Source organism: Melozone crissalis, unplaced genomic scaffold (assembly GCF_028551555.1).
Source record: "Melozone crissalis strain CALT ecotype California unplaced genomic scaffold, PUWL_Pcris_2 ptg000006l_1, whole genome shotgun sequence".
Lineage (NCBI taxonomy): Eukaryota > Metazoa > Chordata > Aves > Passeriformes > Passerellidae > Melozone > Melozone crissalis.
Window position 1 is genome coordinate 20,197,138 of NW_026535784.1, and position 26,996 is coordinate 20,224,133.

Below are 26,996 nucleotides of genomic sequence, written 5' to 3' on the forward strand. Positions count from 1 at the left end.
TTCAGTCTGAGTTCAGTATTTTAACATTATGGTAAAGAGCATCTCTGTCAACTAAGGAGATTTTTACTTGTTCTGTCCTTATAAACACTGCATAAATAAAGGCACAGTAGCATTAGAAAGAGCCTATTGTACTGTGCTCTTAAAGCTAAAGATAGAAGAGACACAACAACAGATACTGACTGTGAGGAATTACACATCAACTACTTGTAGAAATCAAATGCAGATGTGTTGCTAGGAGAGAACAAAAGCCTGCAGAGTCTGGGCCTGCAGAATATCAAAGATCACAGAATCACAGAACATTCTGAGTTGGAAGGGACCCACAATGATCATCAAAGTCCAACTCTTGGCCCTGCACAGGACAGCCCCAAAAATCACACCCTGTGCCTGAGAGCATTGTCCAAATGCTCCTTGAACTCTCAGGCTTGCTGCTCTGAGATTACTCAAGACACGAGGAAAAAAGCGTCTCTTCCTCCCTTCCCCCCCTCCCAAAAAAAACCCAAAACAAAAGAAAAAACCCAAACAAACCAAAACCACCCAACCAAACAAAACCAAGCATGAAACAATATCAAAAAAACAAACCTGAAACCACCAGCTGTTTTGCCCAAGCACATCCTGAAGCCTTCCAAACCAGGCTGCATATGGAAGATATTGCCTTGTTTCTGCTCCTGCCAAAGAGAGCAGGTGTATGCTGGTGTCTAATTTGGTTTTATTTTGAAATAAGCAACAACACAACAACCAAACCAAAAGGTGACCATAGCAGATGACACTAGCATCACTGCTGCCATCTAGCAGACTTGTATTCTCTCCTGAGCAGGGTGGTTTTGTCAATGGATATAATCTGCACCTTTCTGGCATTTAGTCACTTTTGGAAGGTTTGCATACAGACTTTGAAAAAGTTACAGATTTATCAACTTTTTTTTTTTTTTAATTCAAACCAGATTGAAAAACAGTCATCTGACTTTTTTTCTCTCTTGAACCTTCCTTTATGCTAAGCACTTCCCATCTAGCTTTTTCTTTTTATCTTGCAACATAGTTGCACTGTCAAACTAAATTACTATTTGCAGTAAATTTCAGCTCCAAATCTATGGCACTTTTTATTGAAGTATCTTGGTTGCCCTAGTGTGGTTATAGGCCTCTTGGGATTTATATTGTAAAATTTATTTTCATGGGTTTATGGCTGTGCAGTAAAAATCCTCATTGCACAGAAATTTGGCTTAGAAGCATCAAGTGCACAGCTTTTTTTAATGTTTAAAAGGTTTTACACTGTAAAATTGTTGTGATCTTTTTATTATTATTCTTGACATTTACAAACATCTTCATCCTTCCACCACTCATCTTCACTCTACTCTGAACTATTTCTGATGCACTACATTGAACAGAATAATGGTCTTAGATTATCTTTAAAAAGTACATATCTGGCTTAAGTGTTTGATTTTAGGAGGTTCTAATTCAGTCAGAGCAACATGTTTTCTGACAGACCTTTTATTTCACCACCTCTCTCCTCATCTCCTCCATGTACGAGCTCTCCCTTTCCCATTGCCTCCTATTGCCACTGCTCTGCTGGAGCTTCAGGTTCTCCCCTTGGAAAAGGCAGAAGCCAGCGAGTCAGCTTGTCTGAATTTCGGGTAATTTCCCCACCCCATCCCTATTCATGATAGTCCTATGCAGCTATTTAACTGTGTAACTATGTAGCTGAAGCAGAGTTCTGGCAGCTGAAAGACTATTCACTAAGGGTTTAAGCAAAAAAAATTATGAATTTACTGACAATTACTTGGAGTATCAAAGTAAATCTCCCAAGACAACTGAAAAGTGATGTCCCCTTCCCCAAAATACTTTCAAGCCCCCTGCACTCTAATTGAAAATTATGTAACCTTTGATACACTCCTACTTTGCACTGACTATAGAAGTCAATGTTTTCTGTGAAAAAATACAGGGGAAAAAAGTGGCCTACAGGTCCAGTAGCAAATATTTTTAAACCACTGCCAAGCAGGACGTAAAACACAAAAGCACAGTGTTCCCATAAGCATCCAGTAGCACCTGCCTAACACACTTGATAATACTTATTTGCATTCAGAAGTGAGATTAAAGGTGGGAATGATACCACCAGCTTACATTTTACAATAAAAATCAGAGTAAGGAACAGAGAATTCTGCTTGAAGACATCACTTGCCGCAGGCAGTTCTTAGGCAGTATTGTCCTATAGATCACAACACCATTATCACAGCGTGCTGCATCTGAAAGCCTTCATCACAAAACACATATGCCCCAAGTTCTGCAAGAGATTTCTGAACCTGGAATACCCAAAGGAAGATCAGCAGTGACCTTTTCCAGTAAACAACCTTTCATTATTCATAGAAACAAACAAAAAAACCTCAAAAATCAAAAACCAAACAAACAAAAAAAAAAAAGAAAATACAACGTGTAAGGGGGCAGGGAAGAATAAACAGCAAATGAATAACAAGTTTGAAATTCATAGTCAGTTCAGTCTAGCAGAAGAGCATTTGACCATTGCATAGCTTTGTAGGGACAAAACAGGTGTGATAAACTAGTGCCTGGGTCATGTTAAAGAGTACTAATTGAAGCAAAGTGAAATGACCACAACAACAAGTAAGCACGTGCTTACTCCAATCAGCACATCCTGCATTAGACTCAGTAACTGTTTGGGCATGTGAAGACACAGTCAAAAACCATTCTTTCTCTCCTCAGTGGGTGTCACACTGTGCTCTGTGGCTTGCCCCTGACTGAGACTGAATGGATACCTCAGGATTAAGCTCTGCTGCTGAGACAGACAGGGATCATTCTTTAAGAACAGAATTTTGACTCTTCCAGGACTTCTGTTTCAGACAAAGCTCAGGCAGTTTACCAGCAATTCACTGGTGGTGAATATTCCCACTGACATGGGAATAACAAAATTCATTATGTGGGAGCACTGCCTTCATCAGTTCATCATCATCATTACTCCCTTCTGATATGGTGCTATTTAACTATCTTTAGGGCCCAACACAGAGCCCAGCTGATGAACTAATTTAAGAACAGTCAGTTCAGGCAAATTCTGCCTCATTTGTCTTGGCTGCTGTTGAGTTGATATAACCAGGGGGAAATAAGAATGGGATAAGGAGTGTCTCAGAGGACCTACAGGACAGCATGGCAGCCCAGGCAGACAGCTCAGTAGCTTTTGGGGAGAGCATATCAGAATGGAAAGAGCAATAAGAGCAGTCATGTTTTCATTAAGTTATTTTTTTAGAATTCTTATTTTGAGCCAATGCAGTTGATTGATTTGACATCCTGCAGATTAACTTTTCATGCCTGTCTTTTGCTTGAAAACAGACATTTGTATTTACACCTCAGAGAAAACCCAGTATTCCTCCTCTACATCTGACAAGTCTATTCACTCTCAGGAATGTTACTAGTTACACAGGGAAAGACAAACCCAGAATGATTCCTCCATGTCTCAAATCCATGACCATTACTATGCTAGAGCACTAGTCAGTGCTACTATTAGTTATTTCTTCTTTTAGTTTTTTCAATGGTTTGTTGTGGTTTTGTTGGGTGGTGGTGTCACTGAGCACTGCAGCTCATTTTACCTTAGAAGCAATGTTTCAGCCCCTGAAAGGCATTGCAAAATTTTACCATGTGTCCCTTTCTGGCTGCAGCTATCGTAGCTCAAGACTTTGATACCTGAGGCAACTGATGGTATTGCTGAGCTGCTCACATTTCATTTAAGGTTCAATGTGGGCAACTAAAGGGACAAAGATGAAGGAGTGGCAAATTAAGCAAACACTGACAAGTTCAGGGTGTTGATAAAATACAGTAGAAAGCCCATAGTCTGACCCATTTTTCCCTGCCTAATCTTTGTGCAACTTAAGTATAACAGGTCACCTTACCCAATATTATAAAGGTCTTTGAGCTGTGTGTTTCTCTTTACACATCTTCCTCAAGGTCCTTTTTATGTTGTCATGATTATTCAACTGTACTATTTCTCTGAGCAAGATCAAAAGGAAATGTGTGTTGTACTTTTTAAGCTAAATCATACAAAAGCTTTCTTTATAAACTTGAGTTTATCTCAAAGTATGCAGTCTGCAGCTGTGACCTAGCAGTTGACAGCTTGTCACCCTAGAGTCACAAATATATGTCCTACTGGGAAAATTAGCTAAAATATAATCATTTTCTAATTGAAAAAAAAAAAAAGAAAAGTTTTCACATGCTAATGTACTCATATCTAAAACTAAGGATCTAATATTGCAAATTTTTTCTCAGCTTCTAATGAGATCTGTGAAAGCATTACTATTTAATCATCTTTTGGCCCTTGCCAATTTTACTAATACTCATAACTCCTTTTTTTAATAGAATTTAATAGACTTTAATGGAATGTGACCAGACAAGCAACACACAGGCTGTTGAACATAGATTTCCCAAGTGCACACAACATTGTATCAAATATTCAGTACCAAACCAATAATGCTGATGCTCAGTGTACACCCTACAAGTAGGCTGCTCCAGGCAGTAGAAGTTGGGCACATTTATGACTTCTCTCCCAGGGTCAAGCACTCAGGCTGTGCTTGGAAATGTATGGTGTCAGCAGGTATGAGAACTGTAAACCTTGTTCAGGGCTTGGACAGAGAAAAAAATTGCAGATTGCATATATTTTTATTTCTGCCTTCTTCTATTCCTTCAATAACTCTCCTTACAAGACATCTCCACTCAAACATCAAGATTCTTCCAGTTTCAAAAAAATTAAACTAGTTACACCAGGGATATGGATCTGGGTTCTGGTATTCCTCGGGGACTAAGTTCCCTGATACCAGTAAAGTTAAATTAACACTGATTTAATAAAAGCAATTTTTTTTCTGGAATATGAAAGTCTACTTCCAGCATGTACTAGAGTCCTAGCACCTATAGTGGTTAAGAGAAGCATGTTTCTTCTTAATTTGATTTGAAGATTTCATTTAGCTTTTAAGGAAAAAAAAATTAGTCCATCCCAGTTCATATCCTCATATACATTTATAATTTATGCTCTGTTGACTGGCAGAAAAAGAACAAACATATTAAAATTTGATACCTGACCTCCAAATGAAGGAAACATTTCACAACAGAATTTGCATTGTTTAGCTCTCATCATCTTCACATTTAATTATTATTGCTGTCTTAAATATTGCATCTATTTCTTGTCCAAGAATTGAGGATCAGCTTTTTGACAGCACATTGAGGAAATTTTCTAAGTACTGAACCATAAATCTACTTCCTGTGTTCATTCTGAATTTATTTTAACTGCTCATTGATGATTTAACTCAAAATACTAAGCTTTAACATTTGTTTCTACAAACCCTGCTGCTCTGCAGGGAAATCTCTGACAGTATTATTTAGTGGAAGTCAGTTTTGCAAATACTGGACATCAGTGTTTTGGGTTTTTTTATTTAATGTTATATTTAGCAAAAAATAACTTGGCTATACAGTAAGTATAAGATATTCAGAGAGTAAGGCATCAAAGTAAAAGCTAAGCAGTGGATCAAATAACTTGAACCCCAAGCCACAATTTCAAAAAATTAAATCAGTTGATTTTGCTTTTATGCAAATACTATTTATCTTGCCTGTTGGCAGTTCAGACTTCATTCCATCTCAGAATGTCTGAGTACTGACATGAGTGAAATTAAGTAGCATAATGAAATATCTCCACCTAACTGCTTGTCTTCTTCGCATAATCCCATTTTTAGCATTTGTAGCCAAATGATTCTAAAGAATGTAAGGACGGTAGAATAAAAGACAATGTACAAACAAAATAAATTAGCCCCAACACCTGAACTTAAAATGTATTTTAAGAATGGAAAGCCTGGAAGAAACACATCCTACTTTGAGATATAAATAGTTCTGCTTCAAGTGTAGGATTAATCCTCCACTTAAACATGTACAGAGCCTCATGTTATTCTACCATTGCCACAAACTTGTGCCGAGGGCCTTTCAGGTCTAATCCTCTTCAACACAGATTTATTGGAGCTTTGCCCTATGTTCAGATTATTGCAATCTCCTTCCTGCCATTACACCCCTGTATTCTGCATTTGAATGTCTTTATTTTTAAGCTTCTGGTGCATGTGCAAGCCATCAGTTACTTCCTCCACCCAGAGGGAGTACAACCACTAACAGGTCTGGGATTTATTTACTCTATTTATAATAAAATACTTGATTTTATTTTCATCAAGACAACAATTACTATGATTTCATCTGGGTTTAATTTATCTGCTTAAATAAGTTTTGTGGTTATCCAGAGCATAATGCCATTAGCAATTTACACAGCTGAGCTCTATCAAGAGAGAGAAACATGTTTGAAAGGCAGATTTATGAACTACAGGTAATGAAGGTTTCTGAATCCTGAAGTACTCCTGCAATTACATGTAGTTATTTTCATGGAAACATAAGTTTCTCAATAAATTTTAAGCACCTCCAGCTTTAGGAGGAACCACATTGTGTTGGCAGGCTGGTGGAGAAGACAGTACAGTTGTCAGAATTACAATGTCAGGGGGAAAGATTGTGTAGAATATTTAAATTTCAGATACAAACAATAATATTAATTACTACTTCACTATCAATTTGCATTGATGATGTAAAGAATAGCTAATTGCTGTTGCTTATGTAACTTATGTAAAATATGCAGAGCTGCAGAAGTCAGTAGTACAGATACCCAGCCATTAGGAATAACTGGTCATTCAAACTCTGGTTATCACAAATGAGTGCTTCAGATGAGTCAAAAACCATTGTCAAATATATTAGCAAAAGAAGGTTTAATATAAATTTGTACAACTTCACAAAGTGCTATGGAAGGGTTTACTCTGTTACTTACTACAAAGATGAAGCATACCTATGAAAATTGGATTAGAATCAGTTTAGAATTTGCACAGAGACCAGGAAGAAAAAAGTGTAAGGGCGCAGAAGAGGGTGCATGACTCATTATAGATTCAAGATGGCAACGTTCATGCTATACTTGCTATAGTGTGTTTCAATCACTTCACACACACGAACATCTACAGACACAATCTCTGTGTCTAAATAAATTTACAAAGATATTTCTGTTAAAAATTACCCTCAAATCCAATGAAATACTCATATTAAATACCTTGTCATTTCTCTGTGGGTGAGATTTGAGCCTTGAGAGGGAGTTGGGGTGTCAGTGTGGGTCCCACCATGAGTTTTCAGTCCAGCAAATATAGCAAAGCTCTGAGAGGTGTCCCTCTAAGAGAGAGGCGCATCCACTGCAGTCCAGAAGAGCTGCTTAGAGGGTCACAAAATGCTTGGCTTTAGTCATTAGTGAGTTTCTATCCTGGCTGCAATCCAAGCTGGTAATTACTGGAGTTCTTAAAAACGATGGTACGGCTCCACTCAGGCTACAATCCAGGTAAATAATGTTCAAGGGTGTCAGAGGATAACTGGGTATCTCTTGTACCCTTCTTTGGGGAGGCAGCAGAAGTCCCTGGTACAGAGAGTGCCACCCCCACCTTAGCCATGCAAGAATTTGTGGCACGGTCAAGGTACTTCAGCACTCGACTCATTGCCCAAAAGCCAAGTCTAGTGGGAGTCCCTGAGATCACAGAGCAGCCTGAGGGGGTGGCAAGGGAGTGCTGCCTCACCACAGTAGCACTCTGTTCAGAAAACACTCTGGTGATACAGGTCAACTAAATTACCATAAAGGCCAGTTTATTAATTGGGAACAAAACATTTCCCTATGGAACCTTCATTAAAAGCATTTAACTGTGACTTATGTTAGTATATTGTTATGTCTGATCTTAAGTGTTATTAAGCAGGTGTCTGACAAATGAGTGTCTTCTCAGTGCCTCTCAGTAAGGTGTAATTGATATATGGATAATCTAAATAAGGTCCTACTGCAGCTGAAGACCTTTTTTATGGCAAATGCATTTCTATGGCAAATGCATGTGAAGGCACATGCATTTCTATTTAATGTGACAAAGTCAGCCTGAAAAAAAGTATAAATGTACCATTTTCATGGTCCAGAGTAGTTTCATGGGCTGGTTCTTATGAGTTGTGTAGAGTTAAGAAATGTTGAAGTATGTCACAGTAATAAAGCATGTGGCATTTTTTTTCCTTTTTAATTTCTGACAGTTCAGTGACAGCAAGGATTATCACCCCAATACAGCATGTAATTGTGCTTGACTTTCAGCACATCAAAAGTAAAATCTCAAAATGTGCTCCTCTGGTGTTCATTAACATGGAACTGGAACAACAGGACCAAATCCAGATCAAGAAAAGAGGTTATCTGCCTTTATCTGGTATAAATCTTTGGAGAGAGAAGGAGAGAGACCAGTAAAAGCAGAAGCCAAGTTTGCCCATTCACAACTTCAAAAGTTTTATAAGCATTTAAGAACCCATCTATCAACAAAAAAAAAAAAAAGAAAAAAAAAGGCAAACGAAGGTGATAACTCACTTTTGTGAGTTTGAAAACACTGATCTAATTGTCTTTCTCAGAGGGAGCTTTAAAATTTGATCCCCATCCTCATGAAGTCATTTAACCTTCCTCCCACACAGTCACAGACTTATCAGCAAATATTTTTTTAGATGTTCTTGTGATTTATAATCTAACAAGGGAGAGGAACTGCCTTGCAAAAAGTCTTAGGCTATGGAGAATATCTTTAGGGACCAAATATCAACTCACATGCCCTATAGAAAAACTAAGGATCTGAAATATCCTGCCTGCAATCATAGTTACTCTCAATGTTCATGAAGTAACCACTGTATGATGTTATATTTCACTTGTGTTTGATTGCCTTGTGCCATATTTAAGAAGTGATATACAATTATCATACCTAATGATAAACTGATTATGAAAGCATAAAAATAATGAATGAAGTATTATCAGGTATTCCACAGCATGGATGAAAATACACCTACCTATCAGACAAAACAGCAGTAAGTGATAATGAAATGGAAAAAGAAAGATATCAGCAATATGAGATACAAATAAAACAATTTGCTAAACAATTTGAAGATTTCTCAATTAAGAACATTTAAGTAAAGATGTCCAAGTAGAAATCTCACTGAATGTCCTTCAAAACACTGTACACTTTTACACAGAAACTTTTGAGTCAAAATCCTCTCTACAATGCTCAGCATATAGTTTTATGCTTTATCCTGTAACCAGTGTGCTGTGCTGCATAAATTAATCATGCTTTACAAGCTCTATAAAGACTGCATGCCAGGAATCCAAGTAGATACCATTCTGTGTTTAAACAAACACAAAATCCATTATAGAAAATCTTGCCATCTCAAACAAGCAAAATGTGGTTTCAAGTCTCATTAAGTTTTTTCACCCTCCTTTTACAGGATCACAACAACAGCTGCTTGCATGATGGATCTACGCAGATATCCTCTGGATGAACAAAACTGCACACTAGAAATTGAAAGTTGTAAGTTACTGGAGGAAAAGGGTTGGCCAGATGACAGCTGAGAATTGAACCACATTCATAGGTTGGGCAAAACAGGAGCAAGTTGTTCAAATACTATGGGTTCAGTGAGCTTGCACACTGAACATACTAAATGTATTTCTGTAATACATGAGCCAAAATGAGTTTCATTCACAATACTGGTTGATCCAAGTTTGTAAGATGCCTTTCAAAATTTCTTGACAAGGAAAGGAGGAGGGTATTTTTTGAAGATTAGCTCAGAGGACAGCAGTCAAGCACTGTCCATCTTCAGTGCCCAAGCACTGCTGAACCTGGATTAATTACTTCACCTTAGCACATTCTTCTCTAACATCTAGATTGACATCTGTCCCACATGGTTCTGGCAGGATTGATCAATTGCTGTTACCAAATCATTTGGAGGTTATAAAAGGAAATAACTTGATCCTTCAGCTCCAAGGTTAATGAGAGCTTTGTCACTGTCTTCCATGAGCATAGGAACAAAGCATGCATTTACAAATTTTTGTTATTGTATCTTTATTTTATGATGGTAGCTGTTAGAGAAGTGCCTGTAAGGCTTTTAAAAATAATCTTAATTATGCTGGCCACGTAGCTTCCCTTTTTCAGTGTTTCCCATCTCACTACTGATCCCCCCAGTCCCTTTCTGCTTGTTCAAAACTCAGTCCAAGTGTCACAATCCACCACTTTACAGTTGCTTGTTAAGACGCATGGTTGTCTTCACATACTTGGGCTTTGCAGTCCCTTGCCTATTTTTGGCACAAAACCTTTTTCTTCCTTGCTGCTGCTTGGCTCATCTTCTGGCTTAAAGTTATTAAGGTATGTAATGGACGCGTTTGGAGAATGAGTCAAGACTTGATTTTCAAAATATAGTGCATAACACTTCTCCGCAGTCACTTTTCCATCTGATTAGCAGAGGAAACAGATATATATACAATACTACACCAACCAAAATGTGTGACAATAGTGAAGTTGCATTCATATTGAACACATACCTAGTTTATTTGTTGGGAGGTAGTTGATTTGAAGCTCAGTCATGACAGAAGATGATGAAAGTAGGTAAGCATTTATCAGCTGGCATATATCAGCCCAAATAATGAAATTAGACTGACACTTTACTGGTTTGTACCTCTCTTTTCACAAGCTTTCACATAAATGAAGATTTGTAGGGATAAATGTTCTCAGTGAGAATGGATTTAGTACTACCACTGAGACCTCATCAAGAATCAAAATTAGCATCAGATGGAATAAGCAATTAAAATGCTAACACAACCAGGGATGAGAGAATACCATGTCATTCATGTGGCCAGTCACACATGCCCAAAAGAAAATTGCTTTTCAGACCTTTTGAACACTTGTATAAATAATTCATGTCTCCAGAGATGCATATGTTGATACGTTAAGACTTGTTGAGGTGATCACAATTTGCAACAGGTCAACATTGGAGAGTCAATTTCTTCTCATGAGTATTTAGGTCAGTTCTACTAACAACAGAATCATTTTCCAAAAGCACAGACGTGCTTACCTGCTACTGGAAGCCCACAAGTAGTAGATGTGTCAGGGGCACTGGTGTCTTTGACAATTTTCCACCTAAAACATACCTTCTAATGCACCACAGTTCTTCTATTCTGCATGTCTAAAATACTTGAAAATTATGGATCATATGGCCTGGGGTGCCCTAAACCAGGACATCATATTTGGAAGAATAGAGTTCTGAAGGCCAAGCTGCCTGCTTCTTTCTTAGGCATTTGAGTACAAGTAAGCCACTTGTCCAGAGTACTCTGCACTCAATAGTGCCAACTAATCCCCTTGAGAGTAATGAGGGGACAGAATGAAATAAGGTGAATAAAGGGGTGATAACCATGACCATGGCTTCTCTGCTCATGCCGTGTGTGTTAGGCATGTGCCATTTGCTTCCATGATAGAACCAGTTGATAAGATTCCCACCTTCAAGTTCTCCTTCCAGCTCCTGCATCACCCTTCAGCTACTGATCTTCTGTTCTGTTTCTATTGTGCCAGTATGGAATGTTCACAGAACTAGGTTGAAAATGAAACTGTTCTTTTTTTTTTTTTTTTTTTTTGTTAAAAAATGTCTCTGATAGAAAAGCTTATCCACCGCAATTTTGGGACAGATAGCAATTCAATAAACCCCAGGACAGAACTATACCTTAAGTAAAAGGGCCAAGGAAGGTGGTGCTATAGTCACTAAGCAAGTCTTTAAATCACCAAGCAAGTCTGCAATAGCGAGCACCATTTCTCACCACTAGACTTATTGTGCAGGATGTGCACTGCCAAACCATTTTCAAAGCATTGGAAAGTGGGCTTGTTCATTTGTATACTGTGCACAGTTTTGTGGCTTAACCCATGTGGCACCAGCTTCCAGAGCAGTACTTTGTACTGTGAGAGCTGCAGGACTTCCTTCATTCCCAAAGGCTGGCAGGCAAGTGGCTTCTCAGAGAGTGCCAGGGTGCTTCCCCATTTCTAAAACAAGCCAGCTGGAGGTACATTTTCCCCTCCAAAACCTGAGTGCTCCCCAATGCATCCACAACAGCTGTGCAGCTGTGCAGCACTGCCACAGAGCACCAATGCTGAAGCACACACAGCCTGGCTCTCTTTTGGGTTCCCATGTGTTTTTAAGGGTGACTTACTCCTGCCACAGAAGGAGCATGTTCCAGAGGAACCAGGAAGTCCCATAGATTAATTTGTCAAAGAATAGATGAACATTGCACTACTTGTGAGCAGAAAGGCACTGACTCATTTCATCTTGTAGGGATGCTGTGGTAATTAGCCAAAGACAGTCCCTGAAAACCTAAAGTGACAAGAATTGTTCCTTATTAATACTTAACAGTGAGTGATTTCAGGCATTGCAAATAGCAGCAAAACAGCTGTGTGACACAGGAATGGAAAAGAGCACAAGGAACCAAACGCTGCACAATTATCAAACCTCTCCAGCAGCACAGCAAAGTCATGGATAATGCATGTGCACATTGAGCCAGCAGATTATTTTCATGAAAAAATTGCATTTCCAGCTTTCCTAAAGCTATCTTACAGGACTGCAGAAGCTATGTATGCATGGCTGACAACAAGAAAAATGTATACATTTAGGAGGGGAGCATTTTGGCTGCACATGTTCCTTCACACACATTTTTCACAGCTTTACCCAACCAGTTCACCTTATTCCAAATTCTGCAGTGGAAGATGGGGAGACCATATCAGACACTTTGCACTTGTTCCAGTGTCTAATACCACGATGGCCACTGGAAACTTCTGTGCACAGACTCAAGGGATTTTATAACTGGAACTGCTTCATCAGTGGAGCTGGGATCTGTAACAATCCATTTCTCACAGATTAGCATGTACTGGGAAAGAGGAGATTTAATATTTGGCTGGAGGTTACACAGACTGCTTGGCACTCTCACATGAGCTCTCATGGATGTCAGCTTGGCAATTTAAGATGTTAAATCCCCCAGTTGTTAGTTCTACTGTATCAGGTAGCCTTTGGCAAGGGCTACACCTGCTATGGCAGTTCAGAACCCAGTGCCTTGGCACAAATCCACTGTTCCTGGCAGCAACCACCACAGGCTCGGGACTTGCATGGGTGTGGATACACAGCTGATAAAGGAACAAGTAGAAGGAGGAGGCAAACAACCAGGGATGGCAGCATCAAAATGCTACAATTATATCACCCAGAGATTGTCTGTCAGAGACTTCTGACTGCATACAACTGCCCCACTCTAGCGTCCTTCTTTACAAGTGCTAACCTCACTGCACTACCTAGAGGGTAAGACAGAATACTGTAATTGTTTTAATATTCTTTGTTCCTCTGAGGTTGCCAGTAGCACAATAGCAGCAGGATCTTGTGGAGTGAGCTTGCACCTGGCTTTCACTCATCTGAAAAAAATGTGTGCTGACAGCATCACTCTTACAATAAATTAAAACCCCATTTGGGGTTTTACTTACAGCATCTCACAAACTTCAGTGAAATGTGTTTCACTGTCACAGGAGAGGGAGGGACCAGCTGTGCTCCAGTTTGGCAAAGTTATTTACTTATTGGAAGCTACTATGTGTTTTACAACAGGTCTGAGTTGACTATCAAAACTGTCCCTTTGGACTCAAAAATCTATGTCTCTATGACAACAGTTAATGCTGCAGCAGGATTCAGGGATCAACATTGCAACACTGAACTGTGTATTAGCTTTGTCAGCAGCACCCTTAGAAACCACTTGAATGGGTGAACTGAAAAAGCCCACGGAAACCTGAACAGAGATACTTGGGGAAAAGAGGAAGATTTATTCAGTTGGCTACAGTATAAGAAATGGCAATTCTGTTTCAATTCCATTGTTTTATGGCTGTCCCTTCTTCATACAGAAATAGATCTAATACTAAATACCTGTAATGCTTCTATGAAAGCACAACCAACTTCGAGTGATATTAAAGTAAATCAATAAAATGTTCCACTTGAACCTCTACATAGTTTGTTGCCAGGAAAAAAACAACTGAGTTCATACCTAAACATTCATTATCACCTTTGTTGGCATAGAGCCGGCTGAGGGAATGAGATTTTAACAGATTTATCACAGATCTCTGCTTGAGACAAGATTGCATTGATCCAGGGTATGACTGCATTTGAACTACCAAGGATGTAAGAACTTACACCTCAAACAAATAGGGATTTTTTTTAGAGATGAAAAACCTGTCTTAAATCCAAGCTTTCCCATACAGCTTTTCCTTTGCCTGTCTGCAGGCACCAGACATCCAGTAATTTATTCATGCCTAGCAATAAAAATTCACTAATGAATATTGCTGTTCTCATACCTGAGGCAGCAAGAGCTTTGAGCTGGATCCACTTATATATTGTCTCTAAAGTATCCAAAACCACTAAAAGGGCATCTGATCTCATCCTGCTTCTCACCAAGCATATCAAATTGGTTCCACAGAAAGCATAATTTCTCCTTTCTCAAAGGAGCTTGCTGCTCAGAGTATTCTAAAAGCCAGTTGCAAGGCCCCTTCCCAATTAAAAAGAAAAACTCTGGAAGGAGGATGAACCCAATGCCTTTTTTAAGAGCTTCTATTTCTGATGTTCCTAAAGAGTACAGTCCCCCAGTACCAGTTGCTTAGGTTTTTCACATCTGTAAATGAAGAGCTTCTCTCACTCACTCTCCTGCCAGACTGCCCCAGCTCTCCCATGAGACCTGTCAGCCATAAACCTGTTCTCTGGAATGTGTTGCTTTCCATGGGTCGTGTAAACCCTGGGTAAAAAAACCCACTCATTTTCTCCACTTTGACTTGTCTCTGGTTGTTACAGCATAACACTGGGAATAAAAACTTTCTTCTGCTTCTGGCCAATTCCTTTAAGTGTTCTAAAATACATATTCAGCTTTAAATTTCTTCCAAACTTGGTGGACTAAGAGGAGCAAGATAGAGGTTCCAAAACTCATTCAAACAGTGCAATGCAATGCAAACTGTCTGAATGAAAAAGTCAGAAGTGTTCCTGTCTGCCCATCTTCACCTAATGTGCCAGCTGTAAATGACAGGATGTTCTTAGCATGTCATCTTATTGACAGCTTTCCCAACTCACCAGTGTGCAGGTGGGTCTCCATCCATGCCTGCTGTACTCCCATTGCTGCCTGTGCTCTGACATGCACAAATCACTTTATTTCACAAAGACTCTGCCCCTGGATCAAATGCCATGGTCAAGCTCCCACAAAGCCTAACAAAAGAATAGGCAACAGCAGGACACAGAAAAGCACATTTTATCACAGCATACTCATAAAACAAGCAAGACAATACCGTACAAAACACCCCAGCAAGAGCAGAGCAGGAATGGAGATCAGCACAAAAGGCTGCCAAGTTATCCCATATACTGCCCACTGGGATAGCAAAATGACTACTCTCTGGGCAACATATTTTGCAATTTGAAACTCACTTTATAATTTATTAAGGCATTTAGATAATAGAGCCTAGGTTACTCCATATACCCTATGCAGAATATACATACTGAGCTGGTGTCATTGCAAATACACTCTCAGAAGGATTGCCCGTGGAGACTCTGCATGCACACAACAATCTGTGGATCCACATTAACTTCTGACATGCCATCCTTCTGAGCTGCAGAGAACATGCTGGCAGCAAAACAAGAGAGATTTTAAAGTTACAGCATGAGCATCCACAGCAGTCGATTTAAACATCACAGGAACAGAACGACTAGCACAGAGCTGTGAAGCTGAGCAAGTTGTTTTTTAGATACTTTGAGAGGCAGATTCACAAATAGCTTGTTGATATTGAAACTGAGAAATTAGCCAAGTAGGACTGCATGCTTCCTTTTTTTTTTTTTCACATCAAAAGTTAAAGTGTATTTTTGGCTCAGTTTGTGTCATTCCTTACCACTCATCTTTTAAGTCAGCCACTGAGCTAAAATAATTCATTCTTCGCAGCACACTAGTGTTAAGCCACAGTGACTGCTCTGTTTCCACACTTTGGAAATATTTCTTTCCCCAGAGGACTATAAATCAGTTATGTCACTTTCAGAATGTATTTTTACACTGCACACAAATTTACAAGTTACTCAGATGCAGATAGTTTAGTCTATATGACTTTCACATTTTATTTTCAAAAAGATGGATAGCTTGTCTTTATATGGATGCATAGATTTTAATAGCAAATATTTGACATTCAACAATTCCAGAACATGAGCATATGAAATTAGCAAAGCTTGGACTGTCTTAAGCACTTTTTAATTACACACAGAGGAATGCAGAGTTATTTTCACCGACCGCTCTTCTTGTTTAGTGTCATCTCAGTAATCTCAGAAGTCCCAATATGTGACCCAGAGTGTCCCCTGGTGACCAAAGAGGACAGGAAAGCTGGAGCTGAGTCAGTTGCCAGCACAACCTCATCAAGTCTCAGTCCTCAGCCTCTGAGACTCGTCAGGCCAGGGTAACAGCAAAAGGAAAAGCTTAGATTGCTTTAAAAAAAAATTAAGGATTCATTTGAAGGAAGGGCTGACTTCTCCAGAAGCAGCTGTGCTCTTAATGAGTCTGTATTTCTGCAGTCAGAGCTGAAGGAAAAATAATCTTTGCACCTGGTAATATAACAATCTTGGAAAAGCTGGTATACTGTGCTTTGAGACAATGCAGTTGTTCTAGAATGGCACAGTAGAATGGCACAGTCATAAGTATTGTTTAAATATTTCAAGACAAGGTGTCTTCTGGCAAGGTGTGAATTGCTGTATAGAATAAAAAAAAACCCAGAACAAACTGGAAGATTCTGGTACTCCTGGATTTGCTTCAGTTTGTGAAAATGAAGCCTTTCCCCCAATGCATCTGTATTTACAGATATTATAAATCTTGAGAAATTATCTACTCAGTGCCTATCCCTTCTCTGTCTTGATCTGTGTGTATGGCTTCTTGACACTGCAGTAATACAAATAACAAACACAATGCCTCAAATCTCAGTGGGAAGATGACTTATCTTAAAATTATCTTAAAACTTATCTTAAAATGCCCAAATACAGTGGACTTGTACTTGGTTCCATGTTGGACAATACTTTCTTTTGAGTTAGAGATGGAGCAACTGAAAGGTGTTTTAAAAACTTTTGTTTCATTTCTAGTCTCATGAGAAGGATGAGACAAATTCTTTCTACAAATCCATTTCCCACATTTCTACATTTACCTCTCTGAAAAACTTTATGCACCTGCATTAAATAATTAAAATTTTAAAAGGATTTTCACTGTCTCAGGTGGGAACACAATGTTGCACAGAAATATGTGTACTATTATAAGACATGCTGGCTGCTGGCATAGGTAAGAAACATACAATGTCCTGATTCATCTCCAGTCTGAGTCCTGTGGAAAGCAGAGACCCTACTGCCTTAAAGATGAGCAGGTTTTGGCCTGACCCACTAGAGCACCAACCAGGTGGACCTGGATTTTAAATGCTTTTTTCACCAAGTACAACAGCTGTATCTAAAGTTGGGCGAGTCTGCCTGGTAACAAAATGAGAGCACTTAGAAGTAGATCTTAATTAGTCAAATGAAGTGCTCAAGGGCAAGATGTGTTTACAATATGAGCAGACAAAACTGTGTACCATGCAATATTGACTGAACTAAATTAATTGAATGCTAAGCAGCTGAACCTCTGTTGCTAATGTTTACATAATGTGCTTATAAATAGTGTTGTTCCCTTTTTAACTTTGTAAAGCAGCTCAAGTCAGAAAAAAACTTCTAGGATTATGGCTCAGACTGTGAGAGTCATCTATTGTACAGCAGCTCAAATGAGAAAAAAAAGAGGAAGGAAGAAACTGGTGGGGTTGAAAAAGGATTTGCATTGGACTTACAAATTCTGTATAAAATGTGCTCCTGACAGCACAGGACACAAGTTACCTTTGTAAGGTTTGTGTGAAGGTGTGGAAGTCCTTTGAGTTAGCAAACAAGGTGAAGGATTGCATGAGGCTTTCAGGAGAGGGCAGGTCTCTCTCAACATGCCAAGGTCTTTCATCCTGAGTCTAGCACTCCCTGTGCTGGTGGGACTAGAGTAGAAACAGTGTGTGGTCTGCATTTTGCTGCTCCTGGAAATGGATATTTACTTCCTCCTCATCAAACCAGAGGAGAATAAAGGTTAGAAGGAAAAAAGAAAGAGCACAAATAAAAGCAATCAAGCCTCTCCAGAAGAGGTCAGGATCTTTGCCTTTCTGCCAGTTGAGATACAGCTGGTAACCAGTAGTGTCCCCACTCAAAAGAAGAATAAGAAAGGGAGAAGCAGAAAGATCAAAACAGATTCAGGAAAAAGGCATCTCAGGATGATAGGAAGAGAAGATGGCTGGGATTTCTGACGCTGCTAGAAAGAAACAAATCCTTTCTTTCCAGCTCCAGGCTCTCAAGCACAGTCTGGTACCACCAGCAAGTGAAATGGCATGCAAGGCAAGGAGACTCTTTGGGTTAACCTTCTCATGCATAGCTCCTGCACTAATCACTGTTGACAAGTCTTTAGACAAGAACATGACAGTGTGACTTCAGAACTTTGGTGGTTTCAACCCCACAAGAGAAGAGGATTCAGACAAATTAATGAGAAATGTGGAAGCAATTAAACAAAATGTTCCTCAGCATATGTAACTACCAAAGTAACTAAAGTGCCATCTTAAAATTTCATACTTCAGAGCCACTCAAACTAACTTATAAGATTTGCTAAAATTGCTAAAATTTTAGCAACTTGCTAAAATTCTGTCAAAACTGATGCATGATGTGTGTGTCAGAGCTGACCTGTCCTTGTACATATTACATGTACAATTACACAAGCATCTGGGCTGCACAAGAGGACACCAGTCATGGACACATACTGCTTGCCTGCTTTCTGAAAAAATGTTTTAAAGCAATATATTACTGGTGGAAATTTTTTAGACAATAGGTCATCAAAATTATTCAAGTCCAAATTTGTTCACTGGCACTGCTCACTAACCATTTGCATATAAGGAACTTCAGAGTTTTCATGACATCTTAGCTCTAAGCTACTGTGGGCAGGCTGCTTATTGCTACACAAAATGTGTGGTCATGAACAAGACTTTTTAATCACAGTTTGATTTACAGGAATTACACAGAGATGTGTAGAGTCAGAGACCCTTAACATCAGTCTAAAAGTCATCACTGCAGTGATGAAAGGAAAGTATTGTAAAGGTGAAAGAAATGAGATGGGTAAATCAGGCTGCACTGGAACATGTCAGACTCTAGCTGTTGTACTGTCTTAGATCAAGTGTCTGTCTTAACCATTATCTTGTGTCTGAGAGTGGCCAGCAGAACATATCAATGAAGACAGAACAGAGCCTAGGACACTTGTGCTGATAGTTCCTCAGTATGCATCTCCAGTGTGTGTCCTGCCCTTTGCTACATCCAGTCAGAAATAGTATCATACTTAACATCTTGGATAGATTTTTATTCTGTGATTCTGTGACAGCTTTTGAACAAGCAGAAGCTAAGGACATTCATGTCAATGAGTGATTTCTGCAGTTTATCTGTGTGCTGAATTTCTCTTTATTTCTTTCAAACTAGCCAGTAGATTTGATTCGTTGTTTTCTTGGTCTGCAAGTCTGATGGCCTGTAAATAATCGTGTGCTCTTCAAGCTCACCATGTTAACTTAGGATCTTCCAGACTTTTTATCAGCCAGCTTGCCTCCAGGCTAAAGAATCTTGACTCAGACAAGTCCTTTCTTCACTGGAATCAAGTGTGTCCTTCATTCTAGTCAATTTAGGATTGCTATTTTGGACAAAGTAAGGAAACTCCATGAAATAGCACAATGTGAATTGGAATGTATATGGAAATGCAAACAAAGAATTTTGCATTTGTTTCCCTTTCCTGATAATTCTTTAGGGTTTTTTTTTGTTTTTTTTTTTTTCATAGCTAATGAGAATTAAATTCTTAGTAGTGAACAGGAAACAAAAATACCAGTATGCCTTACAGGAGGTGCTCTTACACATGAAAGCCATGCTACCTAAAACATACCGATGTGTTTTCTGATTGTTCATTACATTATGTTTATTTTAGCCTTTAGGTTCCTTTGCCATCACTGGCATAGTCCAGTAGAAGGAGCCAAAGGCTGGAAGGCATTTTCAATACAAGTTTGACTACTTACCCAGAATCCCTAATTTCCCTCTGTTGAGGCACAGTGATACAGACAAGTCCTGCTGTGTTAGCCATTAAACAGATATTAAGCAAAACCAAATGATGTCTCTCCCACAGGACTTTCAGGTTTGTGTCAAGTCTCACTGGCAAAAAATGATAACAAGTAAAACTGAACCAACATTAAAGGTACTTGGAAATTAAGGCAAGGTTATAATTCACTCTTTGAACTAGATTAGGATCTTGCAGGAGTGACTTTATGCTGTAATAATGTTTATTTTCCTCTTCTAATGGATAGGAAGTTATGTCTCCAACTGGGTGGAACAGATTGCCGCATACATAAAATTTATTTTTATTTGAGAAACCTTCTTAAATAACTGACAATGTTTAGTACTCCAGCAAGTAAAAGTAACCAAGTTTCATTGGAGCCAGTGTTGCTAAGGCTAACTCATATCCCCAGGAAAAACAAAAAATATTTCTCAGTGGAAGAAAAAAGTACCTTATACATGCAAATACACACTCAAACACAAGTGGCAGGAAATCTTTTCTATCACCTTAATGTTAACTAGTTACACTGATTTCCGAAACACATCTTCAGATGTGTGGTGCCCCAGTCACAAGTCAGATTTAAGATTATTTAAGATTAAATCACAATTTAATCTTAATTAAAGCACAATATACTTACCACTGTACGGACTGCCTTGGTGGTGTGTGGAAGGAATGAGTTATCTTCCCGTTTGAATACAATCATAGGAATAATAACAAAAAAAAAAAGTAAGACATTTAGCAACAAAGACTTAAGTTGTTAAGGAAAGACACAATCCAGGAGGAATGAAAGAGGCTGAGGTCTCAACCTCAGCCTAAGGACCCTGTCCTTATCCAGGGCCAACAAATTTGTGCACACAGAATTGCTGTAGCCTTTTGAAAGCCCTGTTTAGATCCGAAGGACGAGTGTTGCTGCTGGGTGTTCCAGAGCTACCTGCTCCCCTGCCCCGGAGAATCAGAAGGGAAAAGGGATTCTGTTTGGACATCTCCATTGAATTGCTAATGATAGTGGAACCATGATCTGTGTTTGTGAATGTAACACACATCCTTACTTATCCCAGAGATATTTGAGAAGTGCTGCAGTGTAAAGCGGAACAGCCTGGTGACATCCTATACACTGTTAAACTTGGCTAAATCACAATGTCAGCAACATTGATTTCTAAAGCATTTTTTTCTGTGAACTGGGAGATTTATACATAACCTATTTCTTGCCATGTCTGCATACAGTTACTTTTTAAATCTGTGGTACTTCTGACCGAGCATTCTCACTTAAACTCTCAGATGCCGAGTTAAAAAAAAAAAAAAAAAAAAAAAAAAAAAAAAAAAAGTTTGGCAATTAAGTAATTAAGTGCTGTATTTTAAGATTAATTTTAATTAATTTAATTAATTTTAAGTTATTTTAATTTTGAGACAAGATTTTCTAGGAAGCAGAAGTTTTATATCTCGAGATGGGCAATTAAATGTACTTTTTAGTGGTTTTAAAGATGGAAAATAATCTAGCAAGCAAAAAAAAAAAAAGGCTTAAGTAGAACAAATATTTTTCAGGGACCATTGTTAATTATACAACAAATAAATGAATTAATTTTTAGCGGTCACTTATTATTTAGGTCAACAAAACCACACGGAGAATTCCTGGGAAAACTACTTGATTAAGCGAGCTAGACTGCTAGGGACACGAACACAGCAATGAGGCCATGCTCGCTGCAGAAGATGGGAGCAAACCAGCTCCCCAAATGATCTGTTCGCCGTTCGGCTGCCCGCGCAATCCCCGCGCAATCCCCGCGCAATCCCCGCGCAATCCCCGCGCGCTCCCGAGGCGGAGCGCGGGCGCCCCCGCGCGGTCCCGGGCCGCGCTGCCGGAGCCGCCCGGCGCTGCCCGCGCCCGCCCCGGGACCCGCGCCGCTCTCCGGCCGCTCTCCCGCCGCTCTCCCGGTGTTCTCCCGCCGCTCTCCCGGTGTTCTCCCGTCCGGCCCGTGACAGCTCTTGTCAGCATCACTGAAACAGTGCGGGCCCGCGGTGTCTACGACTTGCATGAAATTCGTGTTCGGACATCACGATCCAGCGGCGAGTGCTGCTCTCTCTGTCACAAAAGCAGAGCTATGCATTTAAATTGGTGGCATGAATAGGTACCCAGAGGGACAAGGATTACATGGCAAAAGAGCTGCCGAGGGAGTACCTGGGCAGTACTGATAAGTTCGGCGAACAAACCAGCATTAACACTGGCCACTGCAAGGGCAAGACTCACTTTTCCTATTACTGAAACAGCTTTTCTTCCTTTGTAAACACCACGGCATTTGCTGCTCGAGAAAAGGGGTTTCCATTGCCTGCTAGCCAGCAATCAGTACTGCTCCACACTTGGAGGTTTCTTAATTTACATCACTACAGCTGCTCGCTGAAAGCCGCTGTCCTTTTGAAAAAAGAGAAGGAGCAATCTGTCTCCTGAGCTGAGATCGAGTCCTGTCTTTAACCTGCAGCCAGCTGTCACCCTTGTAAGTTTTCTAGAACAAGGCCATGTGGACACCTATGAAACACGATCACCTGTGAGATTCCTGCATCTCTGAGCCACTGTCAGCCACGAAAAGCAATGCATTGTTCTCACACGCGGAGAACAATGTGCAAAACACATAAGGAAAGGGCATCACACAGCAACAATCCTATCAGGGAATGGACTGCCCAGGGAGAATTTACACCTTGTTAGTGTCTAGCAGAGATATTACAATGACTGCCAAGGAAACAATGAATGTACTGAAGTTCACTGTACCTAAAACCACAGGAAGATGTTTTTGCTCAAGTACTTTCCTAAAAATGTGAATGCTACTGGGTGAAAAACATCACTATCCCTTTCTCATAATTTCCATCAACTTAGGGAAGCTTTAATTCAAGAAAAAAATTCGATGTATTCAGAAAAAGTAGCTCACATTCGACCCACTTTTCGTTGTATTTGGAAGTTTGGAGAGATTTTAAAAAAAGGCCTATCAGCAGTGACAGCTTGTCTTACATGCAAGGCTCTTCCTTTTGGCTAGTTGATTTTATAACCTAATAGTTCTACTTTTCACTTAGTAGCCAAAGTCATAGAGAGCAAAACTAGGAAAAAGCACATTGTCAATTTCCTTTTGCAAAAATCCAACATGACCACACAGTGTATCAGTAACATGGTGCAATCTTTTTGCAGGAGGTTGCACCTGTTTTCTTTTTGAAATCTGCTTTCTGAAATCCCAGGTGTTTATTTGGCACCTTTGTGGGTTTTAACAACTAAATCAGTAATAATTCACCTTCAGGGAAGGGAATTTCAGCCCCAATAAGGTGCCAAACTATTGTTTCTTCTCTCAAAACATCAGAGAAACTGCAGAGAGGGTGGCTGTGGCTGCCTTAAGAAACTGCAAGGGAAGTCAGGAGCTCCTGAGGACTGGAGGCTGTTCCTGTCACTGCCCTGGGTCCCAGCCTGCACTGCCCAAGGAAACAGAACAATCTGAGCTAAATTGGAGGGCAGGATGTGAAAAGGGCAACAGGTGATGACAGCACAGAACAGAAGGATCATTTCCATCGTTTTCTTCCAAAGCCTGAGGCAGAGTTCAGGATTCTCACATCTAAACCTTCACCTGTGACTTTGCAGCAAGTAGCTGTTCAATATTTAGGTAGTGATGGCCCTTTTGTTTTTTATTCTGTCCCCTACAGACAAAGGATGGGTATTACCTCTTGTAGAGGATATCTGTGTGGTACAAAGTCTACACATAATCAATGCCCTTTCAGTGTGAGATGGCAGTTCCAATGCCTCTGTTTTGTACCACCTTTTCTGAGAAGATAAATCCTTCAAGAGAAGGTTTTCATAAAACAGATTTGCAAGAAAACGAAGTTAACACTTCCCTGCCAATCTCAGTCTTGGTCTTTTAAACAGTCTTAGCAGTCTTCATTCACTTTCAGCCATTCTGTATCACACCCTACATGCAGCTCATGTCAGCCCTGGGGTTTGTGTGCAAAGCCTTAAAGCAGCTTTTGAGGTCTCAGTACCAAGCAGCTACCCGACCTTTTGCAGCAAAAAGGAATGAAAACCAGCCATGCAGAGCTCTGTGTCACAGCCCTGGGATGGGTCATTTGAAACAAAAATAAAATAGCATAAGTAATGGGAAACCCAGTTTTAAGCTTGCAGCAGCAACCCATATTACATAAGTTACTGTGGTTTTCAGAGCAATTCAGATGGTTTGAACACCATGGCACTGAGCAGTTCAGAAATAAAATTTGTGAACATTTAACCTTGTTCAGCCCATTGTGGTGTGTTTGCATCAAAATAGCTGTTCAACAGCTGTAGACTTTCCAAGCAATCTCGTCCTTTGAGTTTCTCTGACTGTCACCAGGGAAACCATGGATCTGTTCTGCATGTGGTCAGCCTTTTAGGGATGAGGCTATTACCAGGCACCATCACAGGAAAAGACATCTCAAGACTAATTTCCCTAGCTTGATATTGCATTTCTTGTGCATATGAAGGGATAGGTTCCTAACTCAGTGGAGGCTTCAAGGCTACAGTTGGTTCAACTGGCAAAAGTACTGTCAAGTTTTCTAAAGGTTTGAGTTCAAACACATGTTTTTATTTGATCTGTGTTATATGATTTAAACCTGATTAAATCTAACACCTGAAGGAAAAATTTAAAAATAGATGAGATGTTCTCTCCTCTGGTAGATATCTGGGGAAAGTAGAAAAATGCAATAAAGTGGAACCAGTTTAAATATTAGTTCAAAAATGTTGTCAATTGCAAGATTTTTTGAAACTCAGTCACTTCTGAGTTCAATCAAAATAATTCTGAAAATGGTAACAATAATGTTAACATTTCCAGTGATATAATAGCGAATTAATTTTTAATTACATTATAAATAATCAACATCACTGTTAAAAGGAAACAGAAGAAAGGTGCTAGTTTTGGAGAAAAAAAGAAATAGTTCTGTGATAACAGAAGATCAAAGATGGCATGGTCTAATTAAAATATAAAATGCTTCATGAATATCAAAGGGTTACCTACAGCTCTGACAGACATTGTCAGGTGACACTACAGGCACCTTAATTCTTCTAGAATCGTCTTTGTCTCCACTGGCTCCCCACTGTGTATGTTGTCACATCCTGCATAGGAAATCAAATGAAAATCTGGGGACTGAACTTGGTTTTACTGTCAGAGCTCCTCCTAAGAGAGTTTAAAAGTTTTGCTGATGATGTGTCTGTCTGTTGGCAAACTGAGCAGCTCAAGCCTGATTGAAAAGTAGTAGTATTAGAGCTAGCTAAAAAACAAACTTTAATCATGAATTCCGTCCTTGTTTTTTGTCTTCTCCTCTTCTACATCTAGAATCTTCCTCAGGGCATAGAGAAGGCTTCTGTGTAACAGGAATGTCACACAACAGAAGGCTGAATTCCTGTTTAACAGCAGCTCCTTCCACTTGAACTGCTACTATTTAGGCAAAGTAATAAAGCAAAAAGAAAAGTCAGTAATCAAGTTGTGCCTCTATTTCAGATGGATACACTACTGATGATATTGAATTTTACTGGAATGGAGGAGAGTCTGCAGTGACAGGAGTTAATAACATCGAGCTCCCACAATTTTCTATTGTGGATTACAAGATGGTATCAAAGAGAGTGGAATTTACAACAGGTAAGCACTGACAAGTTAAAAAAAGTTGTCCCCTCTTCCTCCAACCCAGAAATATCAGTGCCTACCTTTTGTGAGGCATTAGTCATTACGTGACTTCTTTCTTCCAGGAGCATATCCTCGACTATCACTTAGCTTCCGGCTTAAAAGAAATATTGGATACTTCATTTTGCAAACCTACATGCCTTCCACGCTGATCACAATTCTGTCATGGGTGTCTTTTTGGATCAATTATGATGCCTCTGCAGCCAGAGTTGCTCTAGGTAACTACTTCTCAAAATGACTGAATGATGTGGGCACTTGCTGCCTTTGAAAACAGTGGCACCAAATCCATTCTGCTGGTTATAGCATCATTAATTGTGATCTTACACAAGCAGCACAGGCTTGTCAGGAAGGCAGGCAGGTGTGACCTTGCTACATCTGAAGCTCTTGCTCCACACTTAGGTTGGGATTCTGACTGACTTCCTGTTGTGATAATGGTTTGCAAGCATTTTTGAAAACATTTTGCTTCCAAACTGGAGTGTAAAAGTCCAATTCAGGTGTCTTAGGGTATCCACACTGTGCTGCATGAACAATCCCTATTGATGTTAAAAGTGTTCTCTCAGGCCAGATCTGTGACTGGAAGGAATACACAAGATCCTGCTGACATCAGTGGAGATACACCAGCTTACACCAAATAAATCTGGTTTACATATAGTTAGTTCTTTCCCATACCACCTTCCTCCCTGCAACTTTCTATAAGAATGAAGATCTTCTGCACTGTGTGTACTTTAAGGCATATATGTTTTTCAGCTCTATTGCCAAAAAGCCATTTTGTCCCATCTCCCTGAAAATTAAACTTGTTACACCTGTGCCTAGAGCTATTCTCTGCATGCAGTAATGACCTGTGATTAAAGCAGACTGAAAACTAATTTCAGCCAGCTAAAAGAAAAAACACATATGGGGAAAAAATCATTCAGTGATGGATAACACAATGAGATGGAAATGCTTTACTTGCAAGCACCTAGTTAACAGGAAAAGTTGCTTTGGTTCAAGCATATATATAACCTTCTCTTCATCAAAGACCATCACTTTGTCAAAAGGCTTCTCTTTCTCCTCTCAATCCTCCAATTTAAATCAAATGCTAGATACTTACTGCAGATCCCCACAGCAATGCAAGTCACCTATAGGGTCAAGCAGAGCTACTGCTGTAAGTGAAAGGAAAAGCATTTTCTCACATAGAACAGCAATCAACTTTTGCTATCCAGGTCAGCTAACACCACATTCCCTAGCACAGTAACTGCAAAAATTAAGGC

At 39.5% G+C, this 26,996-nt stretch overlaps 1 protein-coding gene across 1 annotated transcript in view; it reads left to right on the plus strand.

The window, feature by feature from the left end:
- The window catches only part of GABRB1 (gamma-aminobutyric acid type A receptor subunit beta1), a 108,728-nt gene that overhangs the window by 72,070 nt on the left and 9,662 nt on the right, over nt 1–26,996 (plus strand). Inside the window, exons 4-6 of the mRNA XM_054291086.1 lie at nt 9,325–9,407; nt 25,567–25,704; nt 25,812–25,964. Coding sequence (XP_054147061.1) covers nt 9,325–9,407; nt 25,567–25,704; nt 25,812–25,964 — 374 coding nt within the window. The remainder of the gene's footprint in view (nt 1–9,324; nt 9,408–25,566; nt 25,705–25,811; nt 25,965–26,996) is intronic.